This window comes from Sorex araneus, chromosome 1 (assembly GCF_027595985.1).
Source record: "Sorex araneus isolate mSorAra2 chromosome 1, mSorAra2.pri, whole genome shotgun sequence".
NCBI lineage: Eukaryota > Metazoa > Chordata > Mammalia > Eulipotyphla > Soricidae > Sorex > Sorex araneus.
In genome coordinates, this window is record NC_073302.1 from 40,373,016 (window position 1) to 40,396,879 (window position 23,864).

Consider the following 23,864-nt stretch of genomic DNA (forward strand, 5'->3'; position numbering starts at 1 on the left):
CCCATACTTTTCTTTATTTTTGGCTTTGAGGCCACAACTGGCAGTGATCAGGGATGACTTCCATATGACCAACCTCTGTTCAGTTCCTGGCATCCCAGATGGTCCCATGAGCCCATATGGTGCTAGGAGTGATTCCTGAGCACAGAGCCAGGAATAATCTCTGAATATCACTGGGCATGGTCAACCCCCCCCCAACAAATAATATCAAAACTCTTTTGAAACAAACAAAAAAAACCCACAATTGTTGGGGCTAGAGCGGTAGTACAGCAGGCAGGGCATTTGCCTTGAATGTGGCTGACCCGGTTCTATCCCTGGCATCCCATATGGACCTCCGAGCACTGCCAGGAGTAATTCCTGACTACAGAGCCAGGAGTAACCCCTGAGCCCCAAAGCCAAAAATAAATACATAATAAAAAAAAGTAATTGGGGCTGGAGCGATAGCACAGCAGGTAGGGCGTTTGCCTTGAATGTGGCCGACCCGGGTTCGATCCCCAGCATCCCATATGGTCCCCTGAGCACCGCCAGGGATAATTCCTGAGTGCAGAGCCAGGAGTAACCCCTGTGCATCGCTGGGTATGACCCAAAAAGCAAAAAAAAAAAAAAAAAAGTAATTGTTGGGCCAGAGAGATAGTGTAGGAGTTAAGACACTTTGACTTTCATTCAGGTGACCCCAGCTCGATCCCCAGCACCACATGGTCACCTAAGTAGTGTCTGGACTGACTAAATATGGAAGCCAGGGGTACACTTGAGTACTGCTGGGTAATGCTGCAAAACTAGAAAAATAAGTAAAAAAAAATAAAACGATTGTGGTGGCATCTGACTGGCAAGCATGGGGCCATGAGTTTAATTCCCAGTGAATTCACCATGTGCCAAGCCTGGAACCTGGCAGTTCTGTTGCCTTAGGCCCCTGGTACTATAAACCATTTCCAGCCACACCTTGCCAGGTGTGCGCAGCACTGCAACTAAAGGCTGTAGCTTCAGTGAGCACAGCAAGATGTGTGCTGCAGCCAGGGGGACCCACCCCAGCGAGCACATGTGTGAGTACATCAGTAGCTCACAGCCTCACTATAGCAGGTTATGTGCTGGCACCAAGAATAAAGGAATGTTATCACAGGGCCATAAAGATAGTACAGTGGGCAGGACCTAGTACGAAATAAGGGCCCCTGAGCACTGCCAGGAGTAAGTCCTGACTACTGCTGTGTGTGGCCCTAAAATAAAACAAACAAAAGAAAAGAGATGCAGCTGGAGATATAGTAAAGCAGGTAGGGCTTTTGCTTTGCACATAGTCAACCTGAGTTCAATCGCTGGTATCCCATATGGTCGGTCCTCTGAGCACTGCCAGGAGTAATTCTGAGTGCAGAGCCAGGAGTAATCCCTGAGCATGGCTGTGTGTGGTTCAAGCAAAAACAAACCAAAAAAGAAGAAAAGAATGCAATCCCCTCCCTCCCCTTGCACACATGCTCTCGAGCATGCACGTACACACACACACACACACACACACACACACACACACACACACACACTGCACACTGCCATCTAATGTGGGGTCTCCACCAAGATAAGCCTTGCAACTAAAAGATTCTAGCACCAAAATCAAGTGTGTGTGCTTCCCCTAGTCATCACACATCACTAGAGAAGGGAAGAGTAGGGGAGAGAAAGCAACTGTAAAGTGTCCATTTGCAAGTGAATCCTCATCTATTTGATTCTGAAGAAGCTGTGAGTTCTCCTGAGATAAGCATTCCGGGATAATTTCCAGCACCAAGTTAAAGTGAAGGGATATCCAGGATGAGCCTGCTGCTTCTGTTCTGGGCAGAGGCCTCCAGGATCCAAGCACAGCCCTGCAGGAGCCTAGAGATTCTCAGGAGTGTCAGGCTCTTACCCACTGGGCCCCCCCCCTGGGTCATGCAGGGCATTGTGAGGCAAGATAGAACCAGAACTACAGGCTCAAGACAAGCAGTGGACCCACTTCTAATCCCTTCAATGTGTATATCTCTGAAGGGATTGGCCTGACCAAGTAAGATGGGGCTGCCTTTCCCAAAGTGGTATTAGGGGTCAGTGGTGGTGCCAATTTGGGATGGCAGAGGACCCTATCTCAATCTGGTCTTTGGTTCGGCTTGGAAAACAAATCCAAATCTTGTAAGCAGAACTGCAGATGGGCCAACAGAGCTCCTTGGAGGTATGAGGCCTGAAGCCTTGAAGGGACCAGCAGGTAACCGGGCACTAATATCTGAAGGTCCGTCAATCCTGAACAAGGGCATACGGCTTCCTGGATGGGTTTCTCTGCCCCATGAAAGTGGAGGCTAGGGGCCAGAGAGATAGTATGGTGGTGGGTAGCGCACTTGCCTTTGTACTTGATCAACCCACATTCGATTTCTGAAATCAAATATTGTCCTCCGAGCCTTGCCAGGAGTGATCCCTGAGCAGAGCCAGGAGTAAGCCCTGAGCATCTCCAGGTGTGACCCAGAAACAAAACAACAGAAAACTCCAAATAAGTGGAGAGATTGACACTCATAATCCTAAAAGATCATCCGAAAACAAAGGCAACTATGCATCTAAAGAAGTCCACTTATCTGGTGACCAATGCCAACCCTAGTTGATCTGACAAGTCAGTGAACCACTGTCTTACGCATATCCCCCATCTACCCGAAGGGAGAGAGCAGACCATCTGACACAAGGTATCCCAGCTTCTCCTTTGGGGTAGCACGGCAAACATGCATTTTGGAGTGACACCTAGTTCCTAAATCACAGTATCCAACGGGTTCCAGGAAGCTTAAGGGAGCTGCTGCCGGACAGGACAGTTGGGGGAGGCCAGCGGAGCTGGAAGGAACCTGAAGAATAGAGTCCCAGGGGGCTCCATGGACATGGGGGAAGACAGCAGGTACAAACCATGGGCAATGGCCAGGGCCCGGGCCCGGTGAAGTACAGCCAGGAGGCGGTGTCCGCCTCCTCCCGTCGCGCCCGCCCTCAGCGCCGCGGCCCCGATTGTGATAGGCTCAGGGAAGTGCCACCCAAGAAAGGGAACCAATGACAGCCTTGGCTACCGGCGCGTACGGGGCCGGACTTCTCCCCACCCCGAGCCGGGTGACGCTCTCACTTCCGGGTGCCTGCAAACCGGTTGCCGGGTGACCGAGGTTGGCGGCCAGGAGCCTGGTTCGGTCGGTACCCCCTCGCCCACCTCCAGCGGCCGCCCGCCGACCGGTGAGAAGGGGTCCCCGTAGCCGCTCAGCCCCAGCGGAGGACGCGCCCCGAAACCCTAAGCCCCGCCCCTCCAGACACCGCCCCTCCAGGCCCCGCCCCTCCGAACACCGCCCCTCCGGGCCCCGCCCCTCTTAGCCCCGCCGTCTCCTTGGCGACGCGCGGCCCAGTGCGCCTGCGCGAGGGTGACGGCGGCGGGCGAGGGGGGAGGGGGTGTTTTGGTTCTCGCCGCTCGCCGTCCTTTCCAGACGGTGTCCGACAGCGCTGCCGCTGCTTGCTGCCTCTTCCCCTCGTCCCTCTCCCTTTTCCAGCCCTCCGATCTGCCCCTCCTCATTCCCTCCTGCCTGCCTCTTCCCCCCCACCTCACCCCCTTTATTTTATCTTATTTATTTTCCCTGCCGCCCGGCGTCTGGGCCATTTTCCGGGCCGGGCGTACCCGGGCGCGCGGCCCCGGGGCCCAGTATATGACCCGACGCCTTGCAACCCCTCGCTTCCCGCGAAGCCCCATGTGGCTGCGGGGCCGCGGCGGCGCTGCCCACTATGGCCCGGAAAGCAGTTAGCAGGAAGCGGAAAGCGCCTGCCTCGCCGGGAGCTGGGAGCGACGCTCATGGCCCGCAGGTGAGGCTGGACCCCGCGAGGAGCCCGAGATCCACTCTCACACCCCTCCCCCGCCCGGAGAGGGAGAAGCGTGTCCGCATCGATCCGGGGGCTGGAATATTGGAGCAGGGCGCCGGCTCCTAGGTTTGGGGATGTGCTCTGGGAGAGGGGCTGACCGGGGAAGCAGTTAGGCCGGAGCGGGTGAAGGGCCCAAGGGTAACTCAGCAGATAGCATATTGGTGCTGGAGCAGTGCAGCCCGCCCAGAGGCTTGGAAGAGACCACCAGAATTGGGGGAGTTGGAGGAAGGGGCATCCTAAGTCGAAGGGAATTGGGAACAAAATGTCTCGGAAGATACGAGGGAGCGTGTGGCCCCGGGGGCTGGGCTGGGGTGCTTGTGTTCCCCCTCTCTCCCCCTCCGCCTCCCGTGGAGGTCTCCCAAGGGATACCCAAGCTTGAGCTGAGAGTTTGGGCGCGTGGGAACCCTCCCCCACCACCACTAACACCACTCCAAGAGATAATAGGTATCACCCGTCTGTCACTCTTTGGAAGTTGAATGCATTTTCAGTACCTCTCCCCTTTTCTTTTCCGGTTTTGGGACCACACCAGCGATACTTGCAACTTATATCAGGCTCTGCACTCAGGGATCGCTCCTGGCCGGACTTGGGGGAGATCATATGCAAGACCCCAGATCAACCTGGGTTGGCCAGCGCGCACAGCTTAGCCCCTTACCAGCTCTGCTGTCTCTTCAGGCTGGTGTTTTGATTTTCAAATTGTGTGAGTGCCCGTTGGTGGGGCTTGATGGCTTTGATAAAGTGCAGCCTGGGAACCCCGCTTGGCTCTTTAGGGGCTCCACCTTCCATGCTTACCCTAGGAGTACTCAGAGAGAGAGAACAGAACTAGATAGAGATGCAAACCAGACTGGTAAGGTCATCGCTCAGCCCCTCATTCTCATTCCTGTCAAGGATCTCTTTAGGTGATCTGAGTCCTTCACACCTAAAAGGCCTATGAAACCTTGGCTCCTTTTTGCTTCCGTTCCCTGATTTTCAACCCTTGTTGTTTTCCTGTTAGGAGCTTTTCAGTTTTAGAAGAGTTAAAACTGGGTTTCGTAGCTTGAAATTCCTGTTCTATTGCATATGCCTTTCTGTTGAAGGTAAATCCTGCGGGATGAGGCCTTAAGGGTTTCTTAGTATAGTGGGCTCTCTTGTTTTTGAACTCGTGTAGCCAGAAGCCCTGATTTCCAATGTTGCTTTGCAGTTTGGCTGGGATCACTCACTTCACAAAAGGAAAAGGCTCCCCCCGGTGAAGCGATCCTTGGTCTCCTACCTGAAGAACCGTGAAGTCAGGCTCCAGGATGAAAGCAACTACTCTCGGGTGCTGCATGGATATGCTGCACAGCGACTTCCTAGTCTCCTGAAGGAGAGAGAGTTTCACCTTGGGACCCTTAACAAAGTGTTTGCATCTCAGTGGTTGAATCATAGACAAGTGGTGTGTGGCACGAAATGTAACACGGTAAGTGGAGAGGGGCGGGGGATACAGGTGTGAATTTTCTCATAGGTGTTAGTTCCGTGGCTCTGCATATTCTAGACTCCTGCTTCTTGTTCTTTGAGAAGTGTTCACCTTATTCTCCTCTCCATGCCCTCCTGGTGTTGGTAACTTCTGCCTCTTTCAAGAGCTCCTTGACTCATTTCTGATCAGTTTCCAAGGGAGTTTTTCTTTGGACTTCTTGCCATCTGAATATGCTACTGCTTGTAGAAGGTGTTTCACCAGTTTTTTGTTTGCTTGTTTTGGGGGCCACACCCAGCAGTGGTCAGGGCTAACTCCTGGCTTTGTACTCAGAGATCACTCCTAGCAGGGCTCCGGGGACCAGGTGATTGAACCTGCTGTGCATGTCGCTTTGGCGCAGCGTCATCTAGATGTGTGTGTCTGTGTGTGGTCCCAGAGATGGAACCCAAGGTGTATGTATAAAGTGACCGGTCTCCCCAGCCCTTGATTGCCTTTGTATGTCAGCCTCAGTGGGACGACTTGTCCAGGGCCTTGTCCAGGATGCACAGTAGTGACAGCCTATGTTAGATTAGGACATACGTGGGAGTACTTAAAAGAGCATTTAGCCAAAGATAATGAATAAGGCCAGTGTTCTTTGGGAATAGAATCAGAAAAATGTATACAGATTTAAGGAGTGTGTATCTGGTGGTATATTGCAGGAGGGAATGTTTACTCTTTGTAAAGTGACCTAAAACAGATTCAGCACAGAGAGAAATTAAGTATGGCTTCAGTAGCACTGTAGCACTGTCATCCCGTTCATCGATTTGCTCGAGCGGGCACCAGTAACGTCTCCCTTGTGAGACTTGTTATTATTTTTGGCATATCGAATACGCCATGGGTAGCTTGCCAGGCTCTGCCGTGAGAGCGGAACACTTTTGGTAGCTTGCTGGGCTCTCCGATAGGGATGGAGGAATCGAACTTGGGTCGGCCGCCTGCAAGGCAAATGCCCTGGAACAAGTGCTATTGTTCCAGATGGCTTCAGTAGAAGGGCTTTTTTCCACATGATGACATAGATGATAGTTAAAGCACTTGACTCAAACGAACAAAGGAAAATACTTATCAGTAAGCTGTGTGACCAGTACGACACAAGCCAGCCTGTAAATGCACTGATGAAATGAAGTCACTCTGTGTTTGTATTTGATGGCATTGAAGTCAAAGGAATGGCAGGTGAGACGAGAGAGGTTCCTTGAGATAAGCTGTGAGAAGAGATGAGCCAGAGGCCCAGTGCAGGCTGTGTGGATACACAGGCAGTGTCACAATGGCTGGGGAAGTTTATACTGATCAGAAACGTATTTTAGCTCAAGAGAAGGTTACTTTCCATCAAGAAAATCTTAAAGGGGCTAGAGAGGTAAACAGCAGGTGGGGCATTTGCCTTGTACACGGCCGACCCTGGTTCAATTCCCAGCATCCCATATGGTCTTCAAACATTGCCAGGAGTAACCCCTGAGAATCTCTACCCCTTCCTCACCCCCCCAAAAAGGTCTTCAAAGTGCTAGAAGTGTTTTGCTTACACAGGACCCAAGTAAAGATCTTAACTTGTGGGGCTGGAGCGATAGTACACTGGGTAGGGCATTTGTCTTGCATGCGGCTCACCTGGGTCCGATTCCCAGCATCCCATATGGTCTCCTGAGCACCACTAGGAGTAATTCTGCATCACCGCCAGGTGTGACCCAAAAAGCAAAAAAAAAAAAAAAAGAACTTGATTCTACGGAAGAACATAAAACCATATTGGTTGGGTCCAAGCTTTCATTTCCTCTTCTGTTGAAAGCTATTTGTCATATATAGAAAGCAAATTTTCATAGCTAAGTATGTGGTGGCACGCGACTACAAACTTCCCTTTCCTGGTGTCTCAGGACTCCACTCAGTGGTATCAGAGGACTGTCATTGTCCTCTGGAGTGAAAAAAAAAAAGAATCTCCCATTTGAGGGAATTTATTCTTCTCACCGTGTCCAGCATCATAGTTCATACAACATCATAGCTTTTGACAGATGTGGCTGAATGAATCAGTCTCCTGCTGCTTGATGTTAGTGACCCTATTTTCCAAGGAGAATAATGGTTAAGGAATAATTTTGTTTTGTTTTGGGGCCACACCCGGCGGCTGAAGGCTTCCTCCTGGCTCTGTGCTCAGGGATCATTTCTGGCGGTGCACAGGGAACCATATGAAGTGTCAGGGTTAGAACACAAGGCCCTGTGTTCTACCAGGGAGTCACCCAGTAGTACTGTAGGGGAGGGGCAATAGTCCTGGCACTGTGCTCAGGGATCACTCCTGGCCATGTCATGGGGACTGGTAGTGCTAGGGATTGAATCTGGGCTCTCATAAGCAGGATTCAGCCCTTTGAGCCATCTCCCTGTCTCTCTTTCCTTTTTATTTATTTGTTTATTTTGGGATTTGGGGGCCACACCCAGCATTAGTTCTGTACTTAGGGCTCACTCTTAGCTATGCTCAATGGACCTTGCAGTCCCCGGGGACAAATTCCAGCCTCCTGGCTGCCAGGCATGAGTTTAGCCTGTTAAGTGATCCCCCTAGCCCTCTTTTTCCTTCTTAAAGAAGAATTGAGAATCTTGGTGAGAAAACATTATCAACCATTTATTTAGAATATTTGAGAATCTGGTGTGACTTGACCTTCGTGTGCCTGGAATACAGTTGTAAGATTAAGACTGGAAAGATATATTAGAATCAAATTTTGGGAGACTTAAGTGTCTAAGATACTATTTTGTTGGGAATGGAGAAAGGGCCCATGAGATTTGTTTTGTTTTGTTTTAAGGGTCACACCCAGCGGTGCTCAGAACTTACTCCTGGCTCTGAACTCCTGGAGGCGCTCGGGGGATCATCTGGGATGCTGGGGATTGAACCCAGGTGGACTGTGTGCAAGGCAAATGCCCTGTCCACCGTATTATCACTCCAGCCCTGGGCCCAACGATTTTAAGGAAGGAGTGCTGTGGTTGAAGTGATGCTTTAGAGAGAACAATGAAAAGTGGTTCAGTGCTGTGGTGTAGCTGGCAGGCAAAATTGGGATAATGGCAGAAAGGTAATGTTTGAAGAGACAGAACTATCCTTTTTAATTCTCGAATTTTTAAATTTTGGGTTAGTTTTTGGTTTGTGACTGCTCGGGGATTACTCCTGACTCTGTGCTCAGGAATTATTTCTGGCAGTGCACAAGGGACCATATGGGATGCCACGAATTGAACCCGGGTCAGCCACTTCTACAGAAGCTATCATCCCCTCTCCCCTTCCCAAGCAGAGTAGTTTTTATTGAATGATGGGCTGGAGCGATAGTACAGCAGGTAAGGGGCTTGCAATCCTTGCCTCTCCCCCCGCGCCCCCCCCCCCCCCCCGCACCCATATGGTCCCCTGAGCCCTGCAAAAGTGATCCCTAAATGCAGAGCCAAGAGTAAGCCCTCAGCACTGCTGGGTGTGGCCCCAAAGCAAAAATTGAATGAAACTTATTTAGAAAGCTGTGTGGGGAGAGAAAGGAGAACACTGACTTCTCCCAAGTGGAAAACTCAGCAAGCCAAGGATACAAAGAATCAGGCAAGCAAAATACAAGATACATGTTCAAAGGAGAACACTGGGTTTGCGCAGACTCCATAGCTGATGCATAGCTCAGATTTAATCCCTTCAGAGGATTAAGACCCAGTGGATACTGATGTCTTCAGCCTGAGTGAAGGACAGAGAGCAGGGCAACTACTGAGCAGATTCCAAGAGAAAATGAGTTTAGCTTTACACTTTCCGTTGGTTGAATTTGAGGAGAGAGAGGTCAAGATGGAAGTTGGTGGTTTGAGAGCAGGGCATGTTCATGGGATTGTTGGAATTGCTCTGTAACCGTAGGGGAGGACGTTTCATCAGGTTCTAGAGATAGCTCAAGTACACATTTACAGGATCCTGTGTTCAGTCCCCAGTGCAGACTCTCCCCTTCATCCCTCCCAGTTCCTGAGCCTGAGCACCTCTGAATGTACCCCCTAACCTCCTTACCCCTGTGCCACGCAAAGGGGGAAAAGAAGTTTGTTAGGGCTAGAGAGATAGTACAACGGGTAGGGAGCTTGCCTTGCAAGTTGTCGAGCCCACGTTTGATCCCTTGGCAGCTGCACGTGATTCCCCAAGCCCCGCCGAGGGTAATGCCTAAGCTTGGCCAGATGTGGCCCAGAAACAAACAAATCTGGCAAACTTGCTCTGAAGTTGGAACTCATCATTATATGTGCATTTTCTGTACACAGCGAGGAGGGCAGTATGGGAAGCATTCCATAGGTGTCATTCTGTTTTCAACGTGAAACTTGTAAGCCAAGTAAGGGGAGCGACCGTTGACATTGAAAGAAGCCAAGGACAGAATCTTGGCAAACGCTTGCATTCTGAGAGCGAGAACTTCAGGGAGAACAGGGAAATCAGGAGAGCACCAAAAAAAGTTCAAGAGAGGATATTTTTAGAGGTAGTTTGAGAAGAGTACTAATAGGAAGAGCAATAATGTATGCAGAGGTGTTTTTTGTTTTTATTTTTTATTTTTTTAATATTTATTTATTTATTTAGTTTTTGCTTTTTGGGCCACACCCGGCGATGCACAGGGGTCATTCCTGGCTCTGCACTCAGGAATCACCCCTGGCGGTGCTCAGGGGACCCTATGGGATGCTAGGAACCGAACCCAGGTCAGCCACGTGCAAGACAAATGCCCTACCCGCTGTGCTATTGCTCCAGCCCCTGTTTTAATTTCTTTGGTGGGGGAACCACACCATGTGGTGCTTTGTGCTTAGGGAGCACTCCTGATAGGCTTGTGGGGGACCCTAAGGGGTGCTGGGGATTGAACCCAGGTTGCCTGTGTGCAAAGCAAGCGTCCTATTCACTATACTATTGCTCTGGCCCCTGTATGCAGAACCACACCCAGTGGTGTTGGGGGGGTCCTTGGGGCCACTGCAGCCGTGCTCCAGCAGCACAGTGCGGGCTGGCAGTGTGGTACTTGGTCAGCAGTGTAAGGGTGGGGCTATCGTGGGGTAGGGGTGTGGTATTTGTGCAGCGTCAGGAGTTGAACTCAGGGCCACTCACCTTTGGCCCTTGTTCTCATCCTTGAGCTATTTCTCTTCTCCGGGGTGTGTTGGGGGGTGGTTTTGTTTTTCATCTAGCTGGAGAGACCTGATGGGCACGAACCCGAGCTTCTACAGCAGAACACGCACGTAGTCTGTTGAGTGCGCTCCAGTCCCCAAGGCAGTTTTTGTTAATATTTTGGATTTTGTTTCTGGGGGCTACACCTGGCAGTGCTCAGGGCTTACTCCTGGCTCTGTTCTTGGGGATCACTCCTGGCCAAATTCAGGGGTGCTGGGGATTGAACCTCAGCCACGTGCAAGGCAAGTGCCCTCCCCTGTGTGCTGTTGCCCCAATGACAGTCCTCTTTTTCCCAGCTTATTAAATCTAGCCCAGTTCTTTGACTCCTCTATACACTTTCTAAATCACACTGAAGGAACAGGTGAAACATAAGATTCACAGATCTGGAAGGCGTTTTGATTAATATCCGTTCAGTAGCTGGTAGAGTATTATTGTTGTTGTTGTTGTTGTTTGGGTCACACTCAGCAATGCTCAGGGGTTACTCCTGGCTCTGCACTCAGGAATCACTCCTGGCAGTGCTCAGAAGACCATATGGAACGCAAAGCAAATGCCCTCCCTGCTGTGCTATTGCTCTGGCCCAGTAGCTAGTAGAATGTAATTAAATCTTATTTCTACATTTTGAAGAAGCTCTTGACAAATAATTATTTTTCTTATTTGCCTATTCTGATCTCCAGAGACAAGGCAAAAGATTTGTCCACTATTTTTGGAGAAAAACAGTGGTCAGATTTTAGCTGAGTCCATTAGTTTCCAAGTGTTTGGCTGCAGCCTGAAGTTAATAAGTAAATGTATCAGAAATATTCCCATTAATACCAAACAAGTTTGATACAGATTTTTTTTTTTTTGAACCGCACCTGGCAGTAGTCAGGGATTACTCCTGGTTCTGCACTCGGAAATTACTCACGTCAGGCTTGGGGGACCAATTGGGTGGCTGGGAATCAAACCTGGGTTGGCCACATGTAGGGCAGGAACCATACTCGCTGTACTATCACTCTGGCCCAAGGAAATTTTTTCTTTTCCAGTGCTGGAGATCAAACCCAGGCCCTTACACATGTAAGGCCAGCTCTCTTACCTCTGAATCACATCCTCGGCTGCAGTGAAAGAATTTTTATGTTGTGTATATGGATACAAAGATACGTATACTTCTCCCCCCATTTTAAAATTAGAAGAAAGGCTTAGGAGAAGAGGTTTCACTTGTCCTCTGGTACAAAGCTAATAAGAAACCAAGCCCGGACTAAACCCGTGTACCTTCTTTCACCTTTAAAATGGGGAGAGTAGTCTGTGTCAACTAGTCCTGAGGAATAGAACGTTCCTTCTCATGGTACCTAGAACATGGGTCTGTGGAAGAGGGAGAAGGAATTGACAATCTTCAGGTCACTCTAAGCTGTAGCTGTGTTTCTGGCCAAATTCAGATACACTTAAGACAGTGAGCATTTCACAATTCCCAGATGACTTCTTTTGTCATCACAGGATGCCAGGGATCAAATCCAGATTGGCCTCATGCAAGACAAGCACCCTACCTGTTGTACTACCCCTCTGGAACGGGGGCCAGATAAAAAGGAGACATATTTCTGTGTACAAGTTAGTATCCGAGCTGTGTAAGCAAGCACACATTAAAGCATGTCATGTGTCACTCACATCCCAAATAACTTAGACATTTAAAAACTTGGGGCTGAGTGACAGTACGGTGGGTAGGGCACTTGGCTTGCATGCAGCCCACTGGGTTCCATCCCCAGCACCCCAGGTGGTCCCCTGAGCACCGCCAGGATCGACCCCCAAGTCCAGAGCCAGGATCTGGGGGTTTAATGAGTGCTGGCCCAACCCCAAACCAAACAAAATCCATTTATTTGGGACTAGAAAGCGCTCTCCAGGTTGCTTTGCACGCAGGAGACCCAGGTTCAGTCCCCAGCTCTGCACTCTCTTAGGCATACGATTACAGGGAGCAGCCACACGCAGGATCGGGAGTAGACCTGGAGCGCTGCCAGGTATGTCTCCCAAACAAAAACAAAATCATCCTGACATACGAGGAAGTATAATTAGCCAACTACTGGGTTGTATTTCATTTCGTTACAGAAGGAATATAGATAAAAGCAAGACATATTTTCGTGTACAAATTAGTATCTGAGCTGCTGAAGCAAACACACATTAAAGTAGTATGCAGTTCTGAAGCAGAAGAGGTGTACATTATCTGTGTCTAAACTCTTCCTGGAAGAAGTTCGACAGTTATGTTCCAAAAGCCTGGAACAGGGCCCATAGTGGTAGTACAACAGGTAGGGCGCTTGCCTTGCATGAGGCTTAACTTAAGATTTGACCTCCGGCATCCTATGTGTGGTCCCTTAAGCACCGCCAGGAGTGATACTTGAGCACAGAGCCAGAAGTAACACCTGAGTATTGCCAGGTATGGCCAAAAACAAAGCAAAACAGAAGAACAACAACAACAAAAAAAGCCTGGTACATACGTTTTTGAATAAAGAACCTAGAAATATTGGGGCTGGAGCGATAGTACAGCAGGTAAAGTACTTGCCAACCCAGGTTTGATCCCTGGCATCCCATATGGTTCCCTGAGCACTCCCAGGAGTAATTCCTGAGTATCACCTGGTGGATGATTTCAAAACCAAACCCCCCTCCCCCCTTCCCCTGGAAAAAAACCCAAACCTACGGCTGTTGTGCTCTTTGTCCTAATGTTTTCAGGCTAGGAAATTTTACCAGAGGGACAGTGGGTGTGGTTTGTTGTTAGTGTTTTTTTTTTCCCAATTTGTTTTTGTCTTGTTTTTTAATTTAATTTAACTTTTACTTCATTTTTATTTTTTGCAGCGCTGGGCAGTTGAACCCAGGGCCTCACAGGCATTAGGTGTGTACTTCTCCAAACACTGAGCCATATCCCTGCCCCTGAGAAGAAAAGCTTTTTACTTTTTTAATTTCATTTTTGCTTTTTGGGTCACACCCGATGATGCTCAGGGGTTACTCCTGGCTCTGCACTCAGGAATTACTCCTGGCAGTGCTCAGGGGACCATATGGGATGCTGGGAATTGAACCCAGGTCGGCTGCGTGCAAGGCAAACGCCCTATCCGCTTTGCTATCACTCCAGCTCCTAAGAAGAGCTTTTTAAACACAATAATCGTTGAAAATCATTTTCTCTAAATGCTGACAATAGGGGAATACTGAACTTATTTTTGGTGAATAAAATCTGCGTGATACTGTACAGATATTTGCGTTAACATAATGTGAAGACTGATCACATACAAAACATATTACATTAAGTATAGTGAGGCATAAAATTCTACCTGCTATTCATAAAGTAGCACAATTGTGCATAAACATGATTGGAGACTAAACAGAAACTTGACTAGCGGAATAAACTAGAAGAGAGAATTTGCAGTTATCCTTGCTGAGGGGCCCGGGAGCTCCCAAGGGCTGTTGATGGGGCCGACAGGCCACTTGTGATCCTTCCCACTTCGCCAGATTCTTAGGCCTTGTGGTACCAGGAACCATCAGAACCACACCCAGTGCTGCTATGCGGCCGTGTGCCAGGGTAGTCATCTGTGGCCAGGGTTAGGTATATAATCCTTCACAGCCCTAAACTATCTGCAGGACCCCCAGGCTTCTTTGTGTTTGTTCTTTTGGTTTTGAGACACACCCAACGGTGCTAAGAATTTAATTCCTGGCTCTGTGCTCAGGGATCACTCCTGGCCGTGCTCATACAAGCAAGTACCCTACCTGTTGTACTGTTTTTCCCGCCTATTCGCTCCCTCTCCCTCTCCTTCTCCCTCTCCCTCTCTCTTTTTTTTTTTGTACCCTCAAAGATCTTTTGTACTCCTTGCCACTTGTTTGATTTTTTTTTTTGGCTTTTTGGGCCACACCCAGCAATACTCAGGGGTTACTCCTAGCTCTGCACTCAGGAATTACTCCTGCTGGTGCTTGGGGGACCATATGGGATGCCGGGGATTGAACTCAGGTTGGCCACATGCAAGACAAACACTCTCCCCACTTTACTATCACTCTGGCCCCTGTTTGACATTCTTGATATCTTTGTATGCTGTTGTCTTCTCTTTTTGTTTTTGTTTTTGTTTTTGGGTCACACCTGGCATTACACAGTGGTTACTCCTGGCTCTGCACTCAGGAATCACCCCTGGCGGTGCTCAGGGTACCATATAGGATGCTGGGATTTGAACCCAGGTTGGCCGCGTGCAAGGCAGATGCCCTGTTGTGCTATTGCTCCAGCCCTGTTGTCTTCTCTTTTCTTTGTTTTAAATACAGTCCCTCTCCTCTCTGTCTCAAAGAGTTCTCAATTTATGGTAGTGGACTTACTGAAAAGTAAGAGGATGGCCAAACTGATCCATGGCTTAACTGGACAGGAAGTGGGGCAGGCTGAAATGATTTCCATGGTGTGTTTCTGCAGCCGCCCTCTCTCCTCTGGGGCTTCTTCCCAGGTTCCTGTCCTGGCTCCCATCTACTGCCATGTTGCTCGGATTCCTTTTCCCATACTTTTCTCTCACCTATTCCTATTTCAGTGTGCTTCTCAGTCCCCCACCTCCTGTTTAGACTTCTTTTGTGTTGACAGCAAAAGAAGTGTTTCCCGCTGGAATTCCTCGTAAGCATAGATTTCTTTGTTTAGAAGATTGCTTTGATGAGTGGGCGAGCTTGGTGGATTGACTCAAAGCTTCAAAAGGTTGTAGTGGGGAAGATGCAGGGCTGCCTCAGCAAGACGAAGCAAGGCGGGGGCAGTGCCCCTGCTTCATACATGCAGGGCATGTTTCCTACTGCTGGGGGAGGGGGACACAATTGGTAAGATCTCTGGAGATGACCAACTCCTTTATTTATTTATTTTGCTTTGGGGGTCACACCCGGCGATGCTCAGGAGTTCCTTCTGGCTCTGCACTCAGGAATTACTCCTGGTGGTGCTCAGGCGACCATATGGGATGCTGGGGCTCGAACCCAGGTCAGCCACATGCATGTGCAAGGCAGATGATGCTTTACCTGCTTTATTACCGCTCCAACCCCAGGCCAGTTATTTATAATCACTGTGGTGTCCGTCTATTGTTTTGTGTATCCTGGGGAGTGTACAGTTAAAAGTGACAACAATGGGCAAAGGAGATGGTGTAGCCGGGAAGGAAGGCACTTTGCCTAGTGGCCAACCCGGGTTTGATTCTGCCATCCCGTATGATCCAAGTACTGCCAGGTGACCCCAAGCACAGAGCAGACCACTAGGTGTGACCCCAAACACCCCCCACAGAAGATGACATCGTGAAGGGCTGGAGCGCAGGCTTTGTGTGCCACATTCCTTCCTGGGTTCGGTTCCTAGCACCACATGGTCCTCACACACTGTACCAGGAGCGGCCCCCTGAATGCCGCCCAACCCTGGGGTCGGTATGACACTGATCCACAGTTCTTTCAGTGGATAGATTGTTGTTCCTGTCACTGCCATTATTCAGGGCCAGTCCTGGAAGTGCTCAGGTAACCACATGTGGTGCCAGGACAGAACCAGATAAGGCTCGTGCAAGGCAGGCAGCTTAACCCTGTGCTGTCTCTTTGGCCCTGGACAGAGTGTATTAGTATTTTGCCAGTTTTGTTTTGGAGACACACTCTGTCCTCAGGGCTCACTCCTGGCTCTGGACTGAAGATGTCCCTCCTGGGGAGACTTGGGGGACCATACGGGATGCCAGGAATGAACCTGGTCGGCCGTGTGCAAGGCAAGTGCACTGCCCATTGTGCTGTCTCTCCAGCCCTGTGTTGAGCCTTTGAAGAGGTGACAGGACTGTCATCTGCTGTAGATGAAACTTGGGAAGGGAGCAACGAGGACACGGTGACTCAGGGCATTGAGAGGACCAGCCGGTAGGGATAGGAATGTTCTGAACTGTACAGAGGTCTAGGACGACCCTTTGGACTTCCTCGGGGGAGGAGAATGAGTAAGAATTAGGGTTAACGGCCGGTATTCTTGGCTGGTTGTTGGAGTTTGTCCCTAACAGGACTGTGTGCAGCAGGACTGGAGCCCGGACGGTTACCAGTAGGGGTCTCTGTCTCTCTGGCTCAGGAGAAAGCCCGCTCCTGCTAGGATCCATGGTGCTGCTTCTGAGCTCACAGTGCGGGAGCGCTGCGATCTCAGGCCACTTGTCCTTTACTTTCAGGCCACTGCCCTAGCAGATGGCTTGGGGCTGAAAACTGTGCACGTTTGCTATTTCAGTATCCTGGCAGTCTTTTTTCCCCATGGATTTAGCACAGGCACATTTTGGTGTTTGTTGATCTTCTTTATTATTCCTTTGTTCTTTCTGAGGCTGTCTGCTGTGTGACTTCCCAACCTTCTGTGCCGTTTCGCTCATTTAAAAATGTTGCATTTTAGGGCCTGAGAGAGAACAAGAACAGTGAGAAATAAGAACAGCGGGCAGGGCGGGGCGCTTGCTTTGCATGCACCAAACCTGGGTTCTGATCCCAGGCACCCCATATGGTCCCCTGAGCCCTGCTAGGAGCGATCCTTGAGCACTCAGCCAGGAGTAAACCCTGAGCACAGCTGGGTGTGGCCCCCCAAACCAGAAAAATAGCTTAAAATTTTTTATTTTTAAAAAAGTTGCATTGGGGCTGGAGCGATAGCACAGCGGGTAGGGCGATTGCCTTGCACGTGGCCGACCCGGGTTCGATTCCCAGCATCCCATATGGTCCCCTGAGCACTGCCAGGAGTAATTCCTGAGTGCAGAGCCAGGAGTAACCCCTGTGCATCACTGGATGTGACCCAAAAAGAAAAAAAAAAAGTTGCATTTACTTAAATCTGTTCACTCATCTTTACTTCCTTAACATAAATCCCTAAAAGGGAAATTGCAGTTGTCACATTAATACTTGAATGACCAAGGTTGTTTGACCATTTTTATTTCACGCTGTCTCCTTCGCTTGTCCCCATCTTCTCAGTTCTGGCAACTACTTTGACTTTGATTTCAGCTTGTCTTCTTCAGTAGACTTGACTCTCCACATGTCTTTTATTTTACTGTTATGTCTGTCACTGTCATCCCGTTGTTCATCGATTTGCTTAAGCGGGCACCAGTAATGTCTTTATTGTGAGCTGTTACTGTTTTTGGCATATCGAATACACCACGGGTAGCTTGCCAGGCTCTGCCATGCGGGCGGGATACTCTCGGTAGCTTGCCGGGCTCTCCAAGAGGGACTAAGGAATCGAACCCACGTCGGCCGCGTGCAAGGTAAACACCCAACCCGCTGTGCTGTCACTCCAGTCCACTGTCACAGCCCCAAAATGTTTTTTAAAAAGTATTTTAAAAAGTGGGGCTGGAGAGATAGCACAGCGGGTAGGGCGTTTGCCTTGCACGCGGCCGACCCGGGTTCAAATCCCAGCATCCCATATGGTCCCCTGAGCACTGCCAGGAGTAATTCCTGAGTGCAGAGCCAGGAGTAACCCCTGTGCATCGCCAGGTGTGACCCAAAAAGGAAAAAAAAAAGTATTTTAAAAAGTTAGACACAGTATATAATTAATCCTTTTTTTTTTTTCTTTTTGGGTCACACCCGGCGATGCACAGGGGTTACTCCTGGCTCTGCACTCAGGAATTACTCCTGGCGGTGCTCAGGGGACCATATGAGATGCGGGGAGCTGGGAATCGAACCCAGATCGGCCGCATGCAAGGCAAACGCCCTACCCGCTGTACTATCGCTCCAGCCCCCAATTAATCCTTTTCTTTAAAAAAAAAAGCACATTTGGGGGCTGTGACTAGCAGTGCTCCAGGGGCTTCTCCAGGCTGTTAGCTCAGGGGTCTCAGTGGACGGTATACAGCATGTGTCATACATAACACTTTACCATGCTTCGGCACTACCTCCCTCTCCAGATTGAATGTTTTGCCTCATGGATGGCAAAACCATTTTAGTTTGATGTCTTCCCATTTATTTTTGTTCCTATTATCTTTGCTAATAGAATCAAAGAATTGAAAATGCCTTTGAGGTCTAAAGCCTGCAGCATTCTGCCTTTATTTGTATTTGCCACTACGTATTTTGTGGGTTCTGGTCTAATCTTGAAGTCTTTGATACTTTGAAAGAATGATGGCACAGCAGGTGGGCTGCTTGCCTTGCACACAGCCAACTCGAGTTTGATCCCTAGCATCTCCCATGTGGTCCCCCAAACCCTGCTAGGCATCATCCCTGAGCCCAAAGCCAGGAGTAAGTCCTGCGCAATTCTGGATGTGACCCGAAAACATAATTCCTTTGCACAAACGTCTGTGTAAGATGGAATTGGGTGTGCCTTGGGAGCGCTATGGTGGGAGGAACTCAACAAACCTAAGCTCCCTGTGGGAGGAGCAAGGACAAGCCAATGTTACCCAAAAATATGTATATATTTTTAAAATTTATTTTATTTTTTCTTCTCTGCAGCCAAATCTGCCTCTACTTCCCTCTGATAGGGCTTTTGAAAATTGCAGTGAGGGGCTGGCGACATAGTGCGGCATGTGGAGCTCCGGCATTGTAGGAGGCCCCTTCAGGTCCAACCTCTGGCACCCCATGTAGCCTCCCAAGCCCTGAGCACAGAGCCAGAAGTAAGCCTGAGCATCACCGGGTGTGGCCCCCAAGCCAACAAATTTGTAAAAAATAAAATAATATTGGATTAAAAATAAATAAATAAATAAATAATTTATTTATTTTTATAGTTCTCCAGTTTTCCCAGCACCTTTGTGGGAAGACTTCCCTTGCTCCATTTCATATACCTAGCTCCTTTGCCATAGATCAGTTGCCCTAAGATTTGAGGGTTTATCTCTTTGCTTGCAGTTCTCATTCATTGATCAGTCAGCCTCTTCTTATTCCAGTACCATGCTTTTTTGTTTGTTTGTTTTTTTTTTTTTTTGGATCACACCCGGCAATGCACAGGGGTTACTCCTGGCTAATGCACTCAGGAATCACCCCTGGCGGTGCTCAGGGGACCATATGGGATGCTGGGATTCGAACCCAGGTCAGCCGCGTGCAAGGCAAATCCCCTACCCGCTGTGCTATCACTCCAGCCCCAGTACCATGCTGTTTTGACTACTACAAAGTCAGGAGGTGCTATACCTTACATTTTAAAAAAAAAAAAAAAAGTGTGAAACTTCCAACACCCTGATTTACAAAGTGCTCATAATGCAGTTGTCTCAAGTATTCAATGTTCCACCACCAGTCCTACCACCAGCATGACCCGCCCTCCACCAGTGTCCCCAGTGCCCCCCACCCCCAGTTAACCCCGTATATTGAATACTTTGCTTAAAGTTATTGTCTGAGGATTGACTGAGCTGTTCGGTGCTAGTTGAGCCTTCTGTGTATTGTTTTTGTTCGTTGAGCTGAGTGGACTTCTGTGCATCTTTCCTGTCCAGTTTACTCTGTTCCCACTGGGCTGTTGGGACTTGAAACCTGGAGGTGTGCGGCCGTGTGCTCCAGGAGCTGTGGGGCTGTGCTGGTTCAGCAGCTTGCTGTCTCAGCTGGGCCGTTACATATGCTGTGGGAGTCAGGTGTGAGTGGAGTGCTGGGCCCTTTGCCAGGGCCGGGACTCGGCCTGCCCCCATCCCAAGAAGGCTCCAGAGATCTGGGCCAGGAGCCGACCTACCTGGGCTGACGCAGCTGTGGCGTCTCTCCAAGATCAGTCGTGGAGCTGCGCCATTTTTGTGTCAGCAAAAGTCACATCTCCCGTTTTCTTTATTTCTTACTCTTTGTTTTTTTTTTTGTTTTGTTTTTGGTGTTTTATTTTATTTATTTATTTATTTTTTACTTTTTGGTTCACACCCGGTGATGCACAGGGGTTACCCCTGGCTCATGCACTCAGGAATTACCTCTGGTGGCGCTCAGGGGACCATATGGGATGCTGGGAATCGAACCTGATTCGGCCGAGTACAGGGCAAACGCCCTACCTGCTGTGCTATCACTCCAGCCCTTCTTACTCTTTTTTTTTTTTTTCCTTCAAAAATTTCCTTCACTGGGGCTGGAGCGATAGCACAGCGGGTAGGGCGTTTGCCTTGCACGCGGCCGACCCGGGTTCTATTCCCAGCATCTCATATGGTCCCCTGAGCACCGCCAGGAGTGATTCCTGAGTGGAGAGCCAGGAGTAACCCCTGTGCATCGCCAGGTGTGACCCAAAAAGCAAAAAAAAAAAAAAAATTCCTTCCCTTTCCCTTCTTACTGCTGCAGTGACCCAGGGTCCCATGTGCACCTGGCCATGATGCTTGCACACTTCACTGCCTTGCCCTCTGAGATGTTGCATTGCTTTGGTTGTGCTTGTACCTGTGGTTTAGGACTGTTTAGTAATGGTTTTGATACATTCTGGGAATTGTGTTTTTCTTGATAAATGTCTGTGCTTGGACAAGTAAGAATGAGATGTATGAAATATGCCCTAACTGGCAAAAAACCTTAAATTAAGTTCTTAGTCCTTAAGTCTGACGTACGTCTTCTACAGCACCCTTGAATCCCAGGTAGAATTACTGCTACCTATAATCTGTGTCATCCAGACGATATTTTACCTCTTTCTGCTATATTTTCTTATTAATCTTCTCATTGTCTTTTATTTGACTAATACTCCTGACTGTGCATCTAATCATTCCCAGCATTGTGCCTGTAGTGGAATTTGTGTTTCTGCATGCTTGTGTCTGCTGAGCTTTAGCCCCATCACGGAGTTCAGCTTCTGTGTTCCTTTCCCTCGTAGCTCTTTGTAGTGGATGTCCAGACAAGCCAGATCACCAAGATTCCCATTCTGAAGGATCGAGAGCCTGGAGGTGTGACCCAGCAGGGCTGTGGTATCCATGCCATCGAGCTGAACCCCTCTCGCACACTGCTGGCCACGGGAGGCGACAACCCCAACAGTCTCGCCATCTACCGGCTGCCTACACTAGACCCCGTGTGTGTGGGAGATGTAAGTTTCCCCACTGCTGTGGTGTGTGGCAGTCTGTTTTAAACCCCAGCCTGAAATGTGAACCCCTGGGTAAGGATCGTTCCCTCTGGATTTCTGCTGACTCCTCCAGAGGTTGAGGGGGAGGGGAGGAGTGCGGTGAGCGAGATAGTGGCGTGGGACTGGACTCCTGCCACGGGACTCGTATCAGGTCCGTTGACATGGAGCCTGAGTTTGATAAAGAGGCAAGCAGCCTCAATTTGGTGTGGAACTCACCGGTGCTCGTTTACACGTGTGCCACGGCACATAGCGCGGGCAGAAGGGAACAGCTCATTTGTTCAGCAGCTGTTTGCTGGGCCTTCGTGGCCAAGCATTGCTGCAGACATTGGGGTCTCAGTGCCTACAGCACGTAAACCCCTATTGTGGAAGGAGGTATAGCAACTGCGTTTTCTGGTTGTTGTTTGTTTTTTTGTGGGACACGCCCTGTGATGCTCAGTGTTTCCTCCTGGCTCTGCACTCCGGGATCATTCCTAGCGGGGTGCAGGTGCAGTGCTGGCGATCAGACCCGGGTGGGCTGCATTTGAGGCAAGTGCCTTATCCACTGTAATATCTCTCTAGCCCCTGATAGATTTTGATTTTGATTTTTTGTTTCACTTTGGATGGGGAGGGCAGACCCAGCACTGCTCTGAGACGACTTCTAGCTTAAGGTCACGCCTCTGGTGCTCAGAGGATCATGTGGTGCCAGGGATTAAGCCCAGGCTTCCTTCGAGCAAAGCCTGTCCCCTCATTCCTTAAATTATCTCTCCGGCCCCTCAGCCAGTATGTTTTTACCAGCAATAAATCAGTCTGATACATTCCCCGCTCCCTCCCTGAAAAAATAGTATTAGATTGGAGTAATAGTACAGCAGGTAGGGTGTTTGCCTTGCACACAGCAGAGCCGGGTTCTATCCCTTGTATCCCATATGGTCCCCAGAAGACCGTCAGGAATGTATCCTGAGTGCAGAGCCAGGAGTAACCCCTGAGCATCACGGGATGTGGCCCCCATAATAAAAGTATCACAGGGATGATGTCGCTCAATGGTATAGTGATTGCCTTTTTTCTGTGCGACACTGGACTTAATTCCTGGCACCTCAAAAGCAAAAGGAATAGTAAAAGCTGGGTTGGAGAGGTAGTGCAGCAGGTCAGGCATTTGTCTTGCATGCTGCCAACCTGAGTTCCATCCCCAGTGTCCTATATAGTCTCCCAGGCATTGCCAGGAGTAATTCCTGAGCATCACAGGGTGTCGCTGGCCCAAAATCAATAATAATAATAAAAACAACAACAATAATGAAAGCAGTCTAATGTTTAGCTTCTCTGTTTTTGCCGGGCATTTGGGTCACATCTGGAAATACTCAAGATATTGATTGATGACAGTGTTTAGGGGGGTCATATGTGGCATAAGAATTTGAGCCAAGACTGGCTGCATGATAGCCAAGCACCTTAGCCCCCTTACTTACTCTCTCTGACCCTCTAAACTTAGCTTCTTAAACTGGGGTTCATGATTACATACGGAGTTCAGTTACTGCTTGGGAGGGTTGTGAAATCTTTGGCAACAGAAAAAGGTTTCTGAACACATCAGCAGTTAATTCAGAGTCAACTGCATGATGAATCAGAGTGGCACTCCGCTATGTTGCATCTCTTGGGCAAAGAGGAGTTGTAAGTGGAAAAGCCTTTGGTCTGAAGAAAGAGAGGCCATTGTTGGATTAGAACTCTATGTCAGAGGGGCTGAAAGATGGAGGGAAAGGTATTTGCTTTGAGCTTAGCTGACTCCAATTCTGACACCACATGCCTGTCTCCCGAGCACCACCAAGAGTGATCCCTGAGCATCACTGGGTGTGGCCCCAAAACAAAAAGTGCAGGAAAAATTCTATTTAGAGGGTAGCCACAGAGGACTTCATAGATAAGTGTGGTGTTTGAGGGCGATAGCTCGAAGAGCAGTACGGCCAGCATTACATGGTTCCCGGACACTGCTGAGACTGACCCCCGAGCACTATGCCAGGAATATCCCTGGGTACCCTCCGTGCCCCAAAGCAAGTGAAAATTCAATATTTAAGCAGGGAGGCTTTACGGAAATGGGAAATGAGGGTGCAAGTCATCGTGATGTCTGGAGGAAGAGAGTTCCAGACATTCCCGACAGAAGGGGAAGCAAAGAAGCAGAGTGCGGGCACAGCTGTTGTGGTCAGGAGCAAGGGTGGGCGTGTAGGACAAGGTTGGAGGGGTAGGTGGGGGGTGGGTGGCTGCATGTAGGAGCCCCAGATCTGTAAGACATCGGAGATAGAAAGCCAGAATTCGGCACCCTCCACCTCGTGTCTCATGCCCACAGGAATGCCAGTGGCATTCCAGCTTTGAACTCATGTGGATACAAAATATCGTGGGACATGGGGACTGGAGCGATAGCACAGCGGGGAGGGCGTTTGCCTTGCACAAGGCCGACCCGGGTTCGATTCCCAGCATCCCATATGGTCCCCTGAGCACCGCCAGGGGTGATTCCTGAGTGCAGAGATTCCTGTGCATTGCTGGGTGTGACCCAAAAACCAAAAAAAAAAAAAAGACAAAATATCATGGAACCATGAGTCAGG

At 49.3% G+C, this 23,864-nt stretch overlaps 1 protein-coding gene across 1 annotated transcript in view; it reads left to right on the top strand.

The window, feature by feature from the left end:
• Nucleotides 1–3,393: 3,393 nt before the first annotated feature.
• DCAF12 (DDB1 and CUL4 associated factor 12) overlaps nt 3,394–23,864 on the top strand; it is a 33,416-nt gene continuing 12,945 nt past the window's right edge. The window contains exons 1-3 of the mRNA XM_055141838.1: nt 3,394–3,813; nt 5,048–5,302; nt 21,064–21,270. Coding sequence (XP_054997813.1) covers nt 3,736–3,813; nt 5,048–5,302; nt 21,064–21,270 — 540 coding nt within the window. The 5' untranslated portion in view covers nt 3,394–3,735. The remainder of the gene's footprint in view (nt 3,814–5,047; nt 5,303–21,063; nt 21,271–23,864) is intronic.